Raw genomic sequence first — 16,531 nt, forward strand, 5'->3', positions numbered from 1 at the left:
TATATATACATTCACATGAGGAATTAGAGGACATCCCTACCCAAATGGATGTGCTGTTCCTAGAAGTCTTGCATCCACATTCTGGGGTGAGAACACCCACAGACTAAACACCTTTACTTCCCACATTTTTATCTCCTTTATTTTTCTCAAAGAGAATTTCTGTGCACAGATGATCTTGAAGAACAGCAAGGCACTCAATCACCAAAGAAATATTCCATTTTTATACTTACTAAGGGAGGAGCAGTTTGAAAATTGGAATTTTACTGAACATGAACTCTGCATATACACAAAGGATAGATATACTGAATTCAGAGAAGTGCCCTCTCCCATGATCTCTGTGGTGGAGATTTCCAGAGAAACACTAGATATCAAGACCTTGAAATCCTCCCTGTGACCCATCTTCAAAATTTACAAATATATCCAACATAACCATTTAACTACTATTTAACCAACTCCTAAGTGGTTTTTAAAAGCATTCTAATTTTATTTTTCCTTACTAGTGATAAGAAAGGGACTGTCAAACATTACCATGTGCATACAAATGCTGAAAACAAACTCTACCTGGCAGAAAACTACTGTTTTGATTCCATCCCAAAGCTTATTCACTATCATCAACACAATTCAGCAGGTAAGTTATTTCATTTTTCTTTTATTAATCCTTGTCCACAAGTATCAATTTTCTTGAATATGACTGATTCTTCTGACATTCTTAATTATATAGAGAACCCTTAAATTAGGAAAAAATGTTCGCAAGCCCTTTGTCTGGTACAATTTTCAACTTAAACTTCTTGAAACATAACACAATATTATCTATAACGATAAAAGGAATAAGTTGAGTGACTTAGAGAAATTTTCTGTATGAAAATATCTGTAAGAGACAAGTATGGTGACTCATTCCTGTAATATGAGCACCTGGGAGGTTGAGGCAGGAGAATTACCTCCTGCTCAATGCTGGTCCGAATATATAGTGAGATCTTGTCTCAAAAAAGTATATTTTCTTCCTGCTATACAAGCAAGACTATTGTAAAAATCAAATATTATGGAAATATGTATCATTGGATGGATAACTTCATAGGAAAAGTTAGTATCAATTATGTCAGATTTTTTTACATTAATACATTTTTGTACATACAAGTATAAATTATATGTGTACAAACATTACATTTTTACAAAGATCATTCTCCACATATATTCTCCACTTTGCTTTCCTTTATATAACATGCCTTGAAGATCTTTCCGTGCAAAGTTGTAATCACTTACTTTCTTTTTTTATTAATTTTATTGAGAAACAAATAGCAATGACACAGTTTCAAAACCGATTAGGAGGACAGTTTCAATAATTAATACATTGCATATTGTTGTCTTCATAGTGGTTATTCATAGTACAAGATGCAGACATGATATTTTGTCCAAATACTATTAGTACAAATCTTTCTTCTCATTGAATTAAGAGAAACTAGTTGTATATCTATCCTATTTTGTATATACAGATACAAAATGATCTTTCATTTGTATCCCCTTTTTTGTTTAGTTTTGTCAGAGATGGGTATTCCATTGTCATTTAAATATTGTAGGTGCATGAATTCAGCAAAATAATCCAATATAGTCCAGTAGTCCATAATAGTAGGGGGTTATCCGTAGGACTGGCAAGGTCAGAAGTTGTTGACTTGAGCCTTTTACAGCTCAGCATATTAATATGGCTTTACTTTTTATACCTCATTTTTATACTTTTCTGCTGGTTATCTCAGTGATGTCCCAAATTTTCTGATCAAGGAGATTATGGGGTCACAGAGGAAAGTGATCAATGATGTAGAGTGTGCCTAAGGAGAGTCACATGGAGAGAAAACATTCTCTCAGGCTTTCACAGAGACCAAATTGGTCAAGCAATGACCATGACTCATACACACGGCTGACCTTGACAAAGGATCTACAAACTGTGGTACAGGGTTTCAGAATAAATCCTGAGGGGATTTGACTGACCTTGTCAAATCACTTACTTTCTATTTAACAGCTTGCCACTCCACCAGCTTCTCAGAAGCCTATAGAATCCTGTTGTACAATTCACTCATGATTCACTCATCTAATTCTCCGTTGGAGAGTTCTCCACAACTGGATCATTTCAATAATTCACATTACAATGGATTCTGCACTGCACATTGCTGCATACGAAGTTCTGCATACCTAGTTGCATGTGTCTGTAGCTAACTCCTAGAAGTGGGATTTCTAAGAAAAAAATCTAGAAATAGTGAAAAAAAAGGAAACAGAAAATGCTTTTCAGAAATCCCATTAGCAACAATTTCTCTCATCTTTGCCAACATTCAGTACTACTTTTCATTTAAACTTTTCACTAATTTACTGATCAGTATTTAGAAATTCCCTGTGATTTTCTTTAATTCATTTTAATGAAAAAGAAAGATAAAATAGCAATGAAACAGTTTCAAAATAGGTTAGTAGGACACTTACAATAATTAATACACTGTATATTGTTGTCTTCATAGTAGTTATTCAGATGGCAAGATGTAGGCATGATATCAAGACAAGAAATTCCCTATTTCTTGAATAGACTCACTACAGGGGAGTGACTCAATCAATGTCCAACAGTAATAAGCCATAGGCTTAGCATCAAATTTATTCCACTGCATCTGGCTCTGTTGCATGTACAGAGGCAAATTGGCCTTACTTCCGGCTTTCATTCTAACTTGTACTTTTATTTTGTCTTTGTTTAAATTTCTTCTACTGTTTATTTTAACTGTGGCACCTCAAGACTACTGTTTGTAAAAGATACTGCATGAACTTTGATCCCCAAATCAATGATTCTGCCCTATAGCATGCACGGGAAGCTTCATAGGGCATAAAAAGAATCTATTAGAATGTTTACTTAGCATTACATTTTAAAAAATCTTATGCTCTTAAATTTTCTACTTATTAATATATTCATGAGTCATGCACACATTGCAGCAGTAGCTGTACATATATGTATTTTGGAGAAATGTGTTGATTTTTATCTTGTTAGTTTCACTGATTAAAAAGGAAAACAAACACCTAGAAAAAGCAAAAGAAGGGTACATGTGTGACAGTTCCCATGACTTTGAAAATATGCCACATTTACAGCAAGATCATTCACCTTTCTGAGTGGGTTGCTTCAAGGCCCTATAAAAATTATGATTATTTTAATCCAGCTTTGTAAACAATTAAAATTACTTGATCATTTAATGAGAATTAACAATAGGTTTAACTTTTTAAAAATCAGATGTTTTATTTTGATTTTACATCCTTCTATATGATTTGATATATATGACTCTAAAGAGATAGAAAAATAAAAATTGGAAAATCTGATGTAATAGATTCCATCAAGCATCTAACTTCTATGGTATTTTTTAAAACCCACATAAAGTGATTTATCTACTCTTTGGATTTTTGCTTTGAATTGAGCTAGTTAATCAAGTCACACAAATCAATACAACTGCAAGATGAATATAGTAAAAATTGATTCTCTTTTTGTAACATAAAATCCTAAATTCTGCCTTTCCAGCTACTCTGGGGAGAAGCTATTTCTAAGCCAACATTCTGCAATGTGACATGATCAGATGCGATGATGTGATGATGTAATGTTTATTTCATTACAGGGATGATCACACGGCTCCGTCACCCTGTGTCTACTAAGACCAACAAGGTTCCAGTGTCTGTGTCCCTGGGAAGTGGTACGGACACATCTTTGAGCTCTTAAATGTCATTTCCCATCATAACTGAAAAAGGGAGTAGAAGGCTGGAGTGAGGTTCCTGCTTATATTGTACCAGAGAAAGCTTTGGCTCTAATATATTTACTTTCATTTTAAAAAATTCTTCCCACTTGTCCTAAATCACCAGTACTACCAGAAACACTGTCAATTTTTCCCTTTTATTAGATCCTATCATTGGTCTCTACCACCCCATTACTTGTCCTTTCTTTTTCTTCATCTGTGCCTGTTCAGTGGAGCCAATCCTCAACTTTGTGTGTTTATGATAATTACATCTACCTGGATCATAGTTTAATTTGCTTTATAAGAAAGTTTTGCAATATTTTACCAACCTAAGGGCATCAAGCATATTTTGCTATTGACTCTCCACAGCATGCCTCCAGTTGGCAAAGAGATTTTCTCTGAGCCTTGTCCATAGCTGTAGCTGCTTTGAAAACAGGTTTTCTTGAATGGCATTCTATGGGCATGAGACCACATAGATAAGGATGTGGGGCACCAGGGATTTAGCTCAGTGGTGCAGCACCTGCGTGACAAGTGTGAGGTCCTGAGTTTGATTCCTAGTACCCTGCTCCACAAAAAAGACTTTTTAAGTTATCACATTAACATAAAAAGGTTTTTATATTTATAGTGTGAGAAAATCTCTTTGGCGAAGAAGTCACTTGGGAAGCTGGTAGACCCGCTCCTTCTATGCTCATTGTCTAGGCTGTCTTTCCTCATTAGGAATTTGGGAACTGAGAAGAGAAGAGATTGCCCTGTTGAAAGAGCTGGGAAGGGGCCAGTTTGGAGTGGTCCAACTGGGCAAGTGGAAGGGGCAGTATGATGTTGCAGTGAAGATGATCAAGGAAGGCTCCATGTCGGAAGATGAGTTCTTTCAGGAGGCCCAGACTATGATGTAAGTTTCTCCTGAGGAATGTTGGTTTGCCCACCATGGGCAAGCATTACCACTGATAGGCCTGTCCCTAACCTGTGCGAAGCCTACAGCAGAGGGCCACATGTCATAGATACTTATAGCTATGTAAGTGTATATTATGCAAAGTGAGATTAAAAGCTACAGTGAATGTTTAAATTTTTAAAAAATATTGGGGCTGGCAAGATAGATCAGTGGTCTAAAGCACCTGCTTAGACAAGCTTAGACAGCCACAAGGGACCAAGGTTCAATCCCCGGTACCACATGCCTCGTCAGCCCCACCCTTAGGGTGGGCTGAGCTGCCTAAAAAAAATTATTATACTAAGAAACACATTGCGTGAATCTTCCTCAAAATATTGCCCCTCCCTTCAAACATACTTAGCCCATTCTTGCCACTTTCTGAAGCAGTTCTGGAAGTCCACTTTCTTGAGTATCTTTAGTCGCACTTTTGGGGCTGCCTCGGTGTCTAGAATTGATTGCAAACGTTCCCCTTTCATAGTCATTTTGACTTTGAAGAAGAGCCAAAAGTCACATGGTGCCAAATCTGGTATTCAGATTTGAGTGAAAACACACTGCTGAGTTTTCATAATGCTGCCTTTCGGTTTTATGGCACTCAGCAGTGCATTCAGCTTATCTTTGATCACATCTTGTACAGATATAAAGAAGACTTTCCAGTACTGCTTCAGAAAGCAGCAAGAAAATAAATAAATTAATTAATTAATTAAAAAAGGGGGGCTTGGGAGATGGCTCTGCACAATAAGCGCTTCCCTGGCAAGTGCAAGGGCCTGAGTTCAATCCTCGACTCCCCCCCAAAAAAAAGAAGAAAGCAACAAGAATGATGACCAACATGTGTTTGAAGACATAGGAAATACTTCCGAGAGGCATAAATGGCAATGCATCTTTCACTATAATAATTTCTAAAATGTAAGTGTTCACCGTATTTTTTATCACTGCTTAAAATTTATGTGTTGAGCTAATAAGCTGTTAAGTAAGACCAGTTCTATGTCACTACTTTTACAAATATATACCTCCATAACAGCCATAAAGGCCATGATTGGATTTTAAATTCTCATGACCCTGCAGATAAGCCAGCCTCTGGCCTATAGTCCTGGAAATCCTACCCTTGCCTTTTTATCTCCCAGCCACAGCTTTGTCCCATGCTAGGAAGGCCTTAGTCATTATAGGCAGACACAGAATTCAGTACATCCACACTGTCTCCATCTCTCACAAACAACTAGCTATTGTTTAAAGATCTTGGCTCAGGGTAACATGGCCACCTTTGGGGGGACAGATCCAAAAGGAGTCTTTGGAGTTCCTGGAAGAGTTCTAAAAACTACATAAACAGAGAGCTCCAGAGTTTTGATATCCCTCAAGGGTTGAGAACAGGATGCACAGTCTGTGAGCAGGAACATCTCCTTTGCACTATGGCCTCCTTGCCCTATGGGAGGAACATGGTGGGAGAAGGGAGAGAGCCAGGCTATTGCCCAGAGCTAAGGCAGTACTGAAAACTAATGCTCTACCAACAACTCCTTTCCTTTTGTTTCTTTGCACCTTCCATACAGTCTAGACAAAATCTTTTTCTCAACCCACTTTTTTCCTCGCCTCATAAATGAAGGTATATGTGTTGATATGTCTCAATTTGAAGCTCTTTCTCTCTGTCTCTGCTTCTCTCTCTCTCTCTCTCTCTCTCTCTCTCTCTCTCTCTCTCTCTCTCTCTCTGTCTCTCTATTTGTCTCTCTTTTTCTCTCTCTCTTCCCCTCTCTCTCACCTATTCACTCTGTTCTTTTCTTTCTTTTTTTTTTTGTATTTTAGGGAAGGGTCTACAGGGTGTTCAGGGTCTCACCACTAGATCGGACTCATAGTGATCTGCCTGTTTACAGCCTCCTCCCAAGAGCTGGGATTACAGGTGTGTGCCACCACACCCAGTCTCAATTGCTGTCTCGATGTGCCCCGGGGGCAGGACCAGCACAGCAGGCCGGGGAATCAAACCGCCAGCCCCTGCATCTGCTTGTGGACACTTTAATCTGCTGAGCTATTTGACCAGCCTCACTCTGTTCTTTTCATCATGCTGAACAAGACTTTGTCCGGTGACCAGACATTATTCAGGTTTTCTTGGGACCTTCTTGGTTTTAGTGCCTCAGTTCCAGGCAAACCAGCACTACTGGGCATTCTACTCTTAGTGAACCAGTCAACACAGTGAAAAACCTTGGAACTGGGTATGGTGGCACATGCCTGTAATCCCAGGAAGACTGAGGCAGGAGGATTGCAAGTTTGAGGCCACCCTGGATGACTTAAGTTAGCAAGATCCTGTCTCAAAAAATGTAAGAGGGCTGGGGATGCAGCTCAGTAAGAAGACCCCAGTTTCAATCCTCAGAGAAAAAAAAACCTACACTAAACAAAACAATGTTGCAGCAAGGCTTTCGTCAAGGATCACTAAAATCACAAATCCTAACCTGCTACAGATTGAAAATACTTTAAAACTTTATATTTTAACACTTAGGCAGTGTTTAGCTCCATCTCTCAAACACTTCATGCATAGTAAGTCATTCAGTTTTCATGAGAACTTTATTAGGGATATACTTTTGTCATCTTTGTTTTACAGTAAACTGAAGCAGAGAAATACTAAGTCACCCAAAGTCACCAAGCTAATAGAAATGGCAAAGCAGAGATGTAAAGCCAGACAGAGTGCCCTCATATTCGTTTCTTTAGTCCTTCCCTTAGGAAGATAAAGGAGCCAGGAAATTCAGCACAACCACTTTTCCTGTAATTGCACAATTGTTGGAAAGCAGAGGTGCTCTGTGATCGTAAACATGAGTAGGGCTGGCTTCATAGGCATGCCACCTGCATAGACACAAGGGCCTCTGGGTCTCAGAAGTGCTCTGTCCTTGAGGCCCTTATGGTGCCATTTTGAAAAACTTAATAATTTTCAAATAGAGATTCTTCCATTTTTATTTTTCACTTATAACAGTGAAATTCTGCAGTTACTTCCATACTTAGCAATTGGGCTGTCATAAAACTTGGGATGGGACCCTTGATATTCTCCTTATGCAGGACAGAAAAATCTGGCAGAGACTCTCTTAGTCACATGACAAAACTGCCTGTGACCGGACATGAGAGTAAAACTCACTTTGGTCATTCCAGAGCTAGTACTCACAAAAAATCTTAAAAAGTCACCTAATCATAAAGAAGGATGTCAAACTGTGCCACAATAGAAAATACCTGTTAAATCCCAAAGGAAATAGGCCTCAAGCTGAGGTCTGTTCTATGGGAGCCCTCTGGGCAGTGGCTGCATTCGCTCAAGGAGCAACTTTCACTGGGTGACCAACCTTTGTCCCTCCCTGTGACTAGAGTTTTGCTGAGGTCCCTGCAGACCTCTTAAGGCACTAATCATCTTGAGTACCAATGACAATCCACTTCCTTGTAATTAAAGGAAGAAATTAGAGGAGCAATCCATGTCCCTATAATTAGAAGGAAGAAAACCAAGCCTTTGATAAATTCTCATTTATTACAAAATTAAAAGGTTAACACATTACATTTAATGTACTTTTCACATCCAAACATAAAAGAATCATCATTTTAAAAAATCATCATGCAAATTGCTAAGATTGATAAATCACAGGACAAAAATGATGATCACGCGTGGTGGTGTGAGCCTATAATCCCAGCACTTGGGAGACTGTAAAAATCTAAGCATCCATCCCATCATGACCTTACCAGACATGCTGCATCCTGTAGTTGCTATTTTCTACATTGATTGTTTAAAGATAACACAACAAATCATGCAAACCGATATACTTTTTAAAAAGCAGGAAAAAAAATCATGCCTAACCTCACTCCCCTAAAATGGCAACTAATATGTTCATTTTACCTATATCCTTTGTATTTTGTAGATATATTTCCAAGAATGCTACCATGCTTCTACGTAGGAAAGGTGAACACAGCATCCACAAACTGTCACATTGCCATTGGGGTTGCCAATGTCTAACATGAGGCAGAATTTTTGCCTAAGGAAGGCTGTTACCCTCCCACCAAAATTCCTAACTTTCTCCTCCTTTCCCTGTTCAGAACAGAGAACTAAACCAGAGAATTCAAATAAACAAAACTCTGAGAGTCCTTCTTTTTCAGGGCATCCGGAAAATGAAGGGTAGAGTACTGACCTTTGAAAATCTTTTCTTTCCAGGAAACTGAGCCATCCCAAGCTAGTTAAATTCTATGGGGTGTGTTCAGAGAAATACCCCATATATATAGTCACAGAATACATCGCCAATGGCTGCTTACTGAACTACTTGAAGAGTCATGGGAAAGGACTAGAAGCATCCCAGCTCCTAGAAATGTGTTACGATGTCTGTGAAGGAATGGCCTACTTGGAGAGCCAGCAGTTCATACACCGTGACTTGGTAAGCCAAGCTTTTGGAGGTCCACAAAGAAGAAGAAAGTAGTCCACACTTGCCCCTGCAAGATGGAGCTGCTGGGAGGGAAGGAAAGGGAGGGGGCCTTCAGTTTCACTTTACTCACTTGTGACTGGTGTAAGCAATGCACTTTCAGATACAGAAGTCACAATTGTAAAATAAAATATTTGAAGCATGGAAAGAATAGTAAAACAAGTCTTCAAGGTCTATGTAGTTAGTTGTGTTGTAATGGAAAGAATAGATAGAAAAGAAAAACTTTGACCAATCTATTGTTTCTCAAAACCATTAAACTCATAGCTCAGCAGATTAAAGAGCCTGCAAGCAGGTGCAGGGGCCAGGGGTTCAATCCCCAGGGCTCTGGTGCCGGCCCCACCCCCAGTGTGTGCTGAGGCAGCAATTGAGACTGGGTGTGGTGGCGTGAGCCTATAATCCCAGCACTTGGGAGGCTGTAAACAGGTGAATCACTACGAGTCCGATCTAGTAGTGAGACTCTGAACACCCTGTAGACCCTTCCCTAAAATACAGAAAAAATAAATAAATCGATAAATAAATAATAAAAACCATTAAACTCAAGATGTCCTTTGCTCTGCATAGAATTTAGTGGTAAAAGTTGTCATTTAATGTAATAACTGGAGGGAAGAAAGGGAAATGTAATCTCTCTTTCTCTCTTTGTGTGTGTGTGTGTGTGTGTGTGTGTGTGTGTGTGTGTGTGTGTGCATATGCTTGGGTTGGGTGGGAGTGTGGAGTGTTCTGAGTGGTATTCACTGGAATTTATTTATCTTCAGAGATTTCCTTCACTGATCAACAAAACCTGGCATGCACCCTAGGCTAGTGCATTGCAGCGTTTATGCCTTCAAGGCATCTGTTAATATACAATGGCTAGTGGTGGGAAGGTAGCCCCTCCACCTTGTTCCTGTCTCTTCAGGAAGCTAAGGCTCTATGTTTAAAGTGTAATACTTTCATAGCGTCTGACAAGGATAGGTGCTTGGGTGAAAAGACTTATGGGAAACATTTTCATTTTGAAAAATTGAACATTGAGAATGACAAAAAGACAGCTTCAGAGAGTGTGAGCTGTGATTAGCAATCTTAGATTTTGCTGAGAATTCTGCTGAAGAGGAGAAAAAGGTTTAACTGATGTCAGGAGTTGAGACTCTTGGTCACTTTTATTACATGCTGAGTTTGTTTTCCTCCCCAAAGGCTGCTCGGAACTGTTTGGTAGACAGTGATCTCTCTGTGAAAGTCTCTGACTTTGGGATGACAAGGTAAACCAATGTTCTTCTCTACCAATTTTTCTGATGTTTTTAGTAGAGAGCTCGAACACTGGTGTATGTAGTTTTTCTATGAATTATATATGTAGGATATTTTCCAGAATTGTTTATAACAGAAGATTGGAAACAATTTACACAATTAAATATGTTACGTTATTCCATAAGAGGGAATATTATTCAGCCATTGTAAAAATGACATACTAGAACATGTAGCCACATAAGAAAATTCTCACCACATACTATGAAAGGGAATCTCAGTAGAACAGAAATCCATATTTGGGGCTGGGAAGATAGCTCAGGAGCTTGCCTAGCAAGGTCAAGGTCCTGAATTTGATCCCTAGTACCACACAAAAAAATGATAGATGATGGGGCTGGAGAGATAGTCTGGTGGTCTAAGCACCTGCCAGCCAAGAGCAAAGTCTCGAGTTCCATCCCTGGTACTACATGCCATGTTGGCCCCAGAACTGGGTGTTGTGGTGCACATCTGTTATTCCAGCACTGGAAAGGCTGAGACAGAAGGAACACTATGAGTTCAAAATCCAATTTTGTTCAAAGTACACATAGAGAAAAACTGAACAGTAAAACACAAGCAAAAATGTACCTTGAGGGGCACAATTACAGGTTATCTTTGAGGTAGGATTCAGAGTGACTTTATTTTTACTTTCTCGGTGTTTTTCTGTATTTACCAACCACTTTGCGCTTAAGTTTTGCTATGTTCAAAGTTACAGCTCCTACATGTTTACAAATCATAAGTAGCCTCCAGCTAAGCTGACACACAAAAGGAAATGCAAATGCTGAATACCAAGACATTTAGCTGAGAATTCAGATGGATCTCTGTCCTTCACCAGCTTCTACCACCACAGCAAGGTGGCCAGAAGTGGTTGTACCATTTTGCACCAGTATGTGGCTTAATGTCTGTATACATGTGTCCTTTACAGGTATGTTCTTGATGACCAGTACGTCAGTTCAGTAGGAACAAAGTTTCCAGTCAAGTGGTCAGCCCCAGAGGTGTTTCACTACTTCAAATACAGCAGCAAGTCAGACGTATGGGCATTCGGTAAGGAAGTGGCCACACAAGGCCCAGCCCTGTTGCATAAGCTTGCTTCCACAAGAGGAAGCCGCAAGGCCTGCAATATCTATTTTTTAAAAGTCCTTAAACATACAAAATTATACACATAGCAGAAGACAAACAAGCAAATGAAGAAAATGATTTACTCTCTTGAGCCAGGTATTAGTATGTTCTCTACACATTGTATAATTTACATCCATCTATCATTTTCCCATACAATCAAAATGTATAAAAGATTTTTCCAAAGAAGATTTCAAACAGTTTTTTTAAAAGAACTCATTACAAACTAAATTGTACTGACTTAAAGCTCAAAAAGTCGAAGGCTTTAAGGTAAAGTCATTGATTCTCTGAATGAAAATGTGATAAGCACTTCCCTCTGGAGGGGCCAATGTTCTGAGCATCTCTAATGTAAACCTAAGAACGTCTTAGGTGGCTGCTTTATTTAGATCTGTATCAGTCAGCTTTCCAGCACTATAACAAATACCTGAGATAATCAATTTAGAAAGAAAAAGGGTTTATTTGGGTTCACAGTGTTGGAAGTTCCAGTTCATGACAAATTGATTCTTCTTTGGGGTCCTTGTTTGAGGTGGTATATCATGGCAGGGAGCACAGGATGGAACAAGCCTGTTTACTGCATGTTCTTTGGAGCAGCAAGCAAAAGGAGGCAGAGGAGGAGCAGGTGTCTTGTTATCCTCTTCAAGTGAACAACCTCTGTGACTGCCAGACCTCCCTCTAGGATTCCCTTTAGTTCTGACCCTCCCAATAGCACCCAGCTCAGGACCAAGCCTTTAACACATGTGCCTTTAAGGAACATTCAGGATGCAAACTCTACCAGGCTCATACCTCACATCAAGTAGTCTCTCCTTGCTAAAATTTATATTTTAAATCAAGAGCATGCAAATCACTGTGCAGGACCCAACTAGCTAGCCTGTTCTATAAATATAGATTTATTAACATACAATTATGCTGACTCATTTTCATATTATCTATAGATAATCTTGTGCTGCAACAACAGAGTAAAGTAACTGCTACCTGCCCCACAAAGCCTAAAGGGCTTGTTATGCAGGCCTTTTGCAAAAGAATGACTAGTTCTAATTTCATTAAAATCCATGTATGTTGGGGCTGGTAAGATGGCTCAGTGGTCTAAAGCACCTACTTGGAACAAGCTTGGCAAATCACAGGGACCGCGGTTCAATCCCCCAGCACCACATGCCAGCCAGCGCCGCCCCCTGGTGGGCTGAGCTGGCCACACACACACACACACACACACACACATAAATTAAAAAAAATTTAAAAATCCATCTATGTTAAAATTCAGTAATTGGTCTGGGGACGTAGCTCAGTAGGAAAGCATCTGCCTGGCATGCTCAATGATTCGATCTGGATTTGACCCTCTGTGCTGCAAAATGAAAACAAAACCAAATTTCACTAAAGCAGGATTTAGTGAAAGTAATTACAAAGTGAAAAACAGTTCTTGCAATGTGACTCTGTAGATTGTGAGGTATTTTATTTTTATGTGGTGACAATGTCAGTACTGTTTTCAATCATCATCAGATGGGTCCAGGATAAGTAATTGAAGCTACCATACGGTCATAAAATACATTAAATATGATGGAGACGTACTTTTTGCCTGTCTTAGTCTATAACTATAATTTGATTTACTGCTTGACACCTGCAAGGTGGCCAAAGACAGGAAAATTTAATGGCTATTTATTTTTCTATGTGATACATTTTTTTAAAATATTCATTCCCTTTGGAAAAATTGTTCATCATAAAAGATGATCAAATATATGTAGGAAGGGGGAAAAATCACACACAGATAGTACTTTGGTGAATACATGATGTCATTCTGATTGATTAAATGTTGTCCTTTGTCAAAATTAGTTTCAATATCCATACATCAAGTGATTTGCCTAATGTATGACATTTTGAAAATCAGTGATCTCATTCAATAGTCACAGCTTGTTGACAAAACAGCAGCACTCCCCAGCTTGCTCATTCACTTTATGTGACAGAACTTGGCTCCAGATATGTTCTGGCTGTTACTAAATAATGAATCTATTCTTAAACAATTTGACCCCAGTGGCGATACTCAAAATGAGTGAGGGACTCTGAAAACTGTTCCCAAAGAGGAGCTCCCCTGATATTTTGAAGAGTAACTTCCACTATGGAATAACTGTGTAGCCTTTCAAAGAGAAAGTTGCAAGAGAGCATCTCTCTTTTGGGTTGCTTTTGTGGAATATGTGGGTTTAAAAAAAAAGAATACACTACAACAATTTATAAGGTTGGGTGCTCTATTGTACATGTTCTACATAAAATCTGTGGTCTTAAAGCAAAGAAATCAGGACCTCGGTTATGGTTCTTCCATAATTCTGGCTTTTGTAGGCTTTGAACTTGTCTGACTGTTGAAATTCTCTGTTCTTGCACAGAATAGCATCAGTCTGACAGCACTTAAAGTGTCCTGGCACTTTTTGAAGTGTGCTGCACAGTGAACCTTGCTTAATCCTTGTGGCAAGTCCACTAAGTGCAAATGCTCTTTTATAGAACATTGAACCTGAGGCTGTAGGGAGATAAGGAATTGACCCAGCCTACAAGTGGCAGAAGTTGGCTTCAAGGGGCCCATCTGATTGACCCCATCCTCTTGAGCACCGTGACCCAAACTGAGTTTCTTAACCTGGAGTTTATAGTTCCCTGCGCACACCCTGAGAATGAACACAGAACTACTGTGCATTCACATTCCCAAGGGTTATGCCCAGTGGCTTTAGCAGATTCCTCAAAGGGTACCTGACCTATACAAGATTTTCAATGTGCAACAGCAAAAGAAAGTGTGAAGTCATCAACTATTTTGTCTTTAAATTTCCACAGAAAGGTAATTTCATTGTGCAATGAAGTTGCGCAGAACTGCTAAAGCAGAAGGAAAAGAGGGGTCGAGGACTTCAGTGGATCACTCACTGGGGTGGGCTTGGGGTTCACTACACCAGGTTGTACTACTGTGAGGCTCAGAGAAACACCAGCTGTCTTCATCAATAGCCTTGGCCCCAAGTGGCTCCCTGTGTGGCTGCCCTTGCCATGAGCCGGTTTACAGAAAGCTTACACATGCAGATCTCAGGAGCCTGGGGATGAGACCTTGAGCTCTCTACTCCCTGGCCAGCTCACTAGTACTCAATTTTCTAAGGTCTCTTGCTCTGACCCACAGCCTTCCAGACTGTGGCATGACACTCATTCCACCAACCTTGTACCTTCTATCTTTCTCTCCCTTGTGCAACACAGGAATCCTGATGTGGGAGGTGTTCAGCCTTGGGAAGCAGCCCTATGACTTGTATGACAACTCCCAGGTGGTTGTGAAGGTTTCCCAGGGCCACCGGCTCTACCGTCCACAACTGGCATCAGACACCATCTATCAGATCATGTACAGCTGCTGGCATGAGGCAAGTGCACTCCTTGAGTGAGCTGGAGGGCTGGGAGACCCAAGTGCTTCTGAAGTGATCTCTGTATCACCCCAAGGACAAAGCTTTGAGGAGGGAAACCACCTGCTGCACAGGAAAGGGAGGAATGGCCCTGCTCCTCAAATGTTTGAAATCTAACATGAGTTATACAGGTGCTGATAAATTCCTAAAAAATTTACATGCAGCACTATTCTAAGAACTTTATAAATATTATGTTATTTATTCATTAGAAACCATACTATGAGCTAGATGCTTTTACCACTAAAACTAACAGGAGAAGAACTAGAAAGCCAGAGAGCTTAATTGGCCTGCCCAAGATCACATAGCTAGTAAAAGGCAACCTAATCTCTTAACTACAAGGCTATAGAGTCTCTCCTCAAGCAGAAATGTGTAAAAAGGACATCTGACCACATGAAGAGCGCATATTGCAGACAGGATCCAATCATCTCTCCTTCTGCCTCCCAGACACTTAGCACAAGCACTCCCGTCAGGTATAAGACATGGGAATCTTACAAGGAAGATATGGAACTAAAGTTGCAAGAGATTGATTTCCAAAGCATCCACTATGTTCAGAGCATTCATGAGGAATGATAAAGAAGCAAGAGGCTCCATGTTTATCCCATTGAAATCAAAGTCTTTATACCCATACACACACGTGCATGCACAGGTACACACAGTGCAACACCAGGCAGTTGATAATTATGTATGCAAATTGGAAAGATAGAAAAATAGAAGAAAAGCTCAGAGGAAAAAGAGCAGCTTCCTGAACACATTGGTAACTGAGCTGAATCAGAGAATCTGTAAAATTCTCTTGGGAATTAAGACCTTAACAAAGGGTATCCAGGCGAGAAAGCACAAGCAAAGGTATGGAGGCAGGATGCAGCGAGGTGTTCTTGGCTGGAGCTGCTGTTGGAAGGGTGGAATCTAAGTTTGGTCCATGTTCTGCAAGCTAAGTGACAAGAAGAGTATGAGTTTTATTTTTCATAGGCAGTGAGGAACCACCGACGATTCTTGAGCAATGGCATGAAAAAGGAAAACTTTCCCAAGTATTCTGAGCTCATAGATCTTAACCAATATGTATGTGCTTATTGACAAGTGCACCTAACACCACACTCATGCACTCACTGATGCATTCATTCATTCAATAGTAGAAGCAAATTGGTGCATAGTCACACACATAGATGTTGGAAACAGAATACCTGGGCCGAATCTTGCCTGATCATGAACTAGCTACATGATCTTGTATGAGCCTCCTAGTAGATTACACGCATCTACACATACTTCATAGCTCTATTGTGTTGGATTGGATTAATTAGTATTTTAGTATATTATTTTTATTATTAAGTTATTAAAGCAGTGCCTAATACACAGTGTTTTGTGATTACTGTTGTTTTTGTATATATAATGATATATGTAGAGAGATTTTGTAGGTTTTTTCCTTTCTCTTCATTCTATTAATTTTATTGAAAAACAAATAGCAATGAGATAGTTTCAAAACCAATTAGTAGCACAACTTCAATAATTAATATATTGCATATTGTTTTCTTCATAGTGGTTATTCATAGTACAAGATGCAGACATGATATTCTGTCCAAACACTATTAGTACAAATCTTTCTTCACACTGAATTAAAAGAAAGTAGCTATTTCGTATATAACAGGTACAAAATGGTCCTTCATTTATATGCCCTTTTTT

At 39.4% G+C, this 16,531-nt stretch overlaps 1 protein-coding gene across 2 annotated transcripts in view; it reads left to right on the top strand.

The window, feature by feature from the left end:
• The window catches only part of Bmx (BMX non-receptor tyrosine kinase), a 68,426-nt gene that overhangs the window by 47,290 nt on the left and 4,605 nt on the right, over positions 1-16,531 (top strand). For both annotated transcript variants that reach the window (XM_023719584.1, XM_023719585.1), the window contains 7 exons: positions 501-628; positions 3,627-3,701; positions 4,458-4,629; positions 8,825-9,041; positions 10,251-10,315; positions 11,260-11,378; positions 14,661-14,818. In XM_023719584.1, the coding sequence (XP_023575352.1) occupies positions 501-628; positions 3,627-3,701; positions 4,458-4,629; positions 8,825-9,041; positions 10,251-10,315; positions 11,260-11,378; positions 14,661-14,818 (934 nt within the window). The remainder of the gene's footprint in view (positions 1-500; positions 629-3,626; positions 3,702-4,457; positions 4,630-8,824; positions 9,042-10,250; positions 10,316-11,259; positions 11,379-14,660; positions 14,819-16,531) is intronic.

Source organism: Octodon degus, unplaced genomic scaffold (genome assembly GCF_000260255.1).
Source record: "Octodon degus isolate 3935 unplaced genomic scaffold, OctDeg1.0 scaffold00069, whole genome shotgun sequence".
NCBI classification, from domain to species: Eukaryota; Metazoa; Chordata; class Mammalia; order Rodentia; family Octodontidae; genus Octodon; species Octodon degus.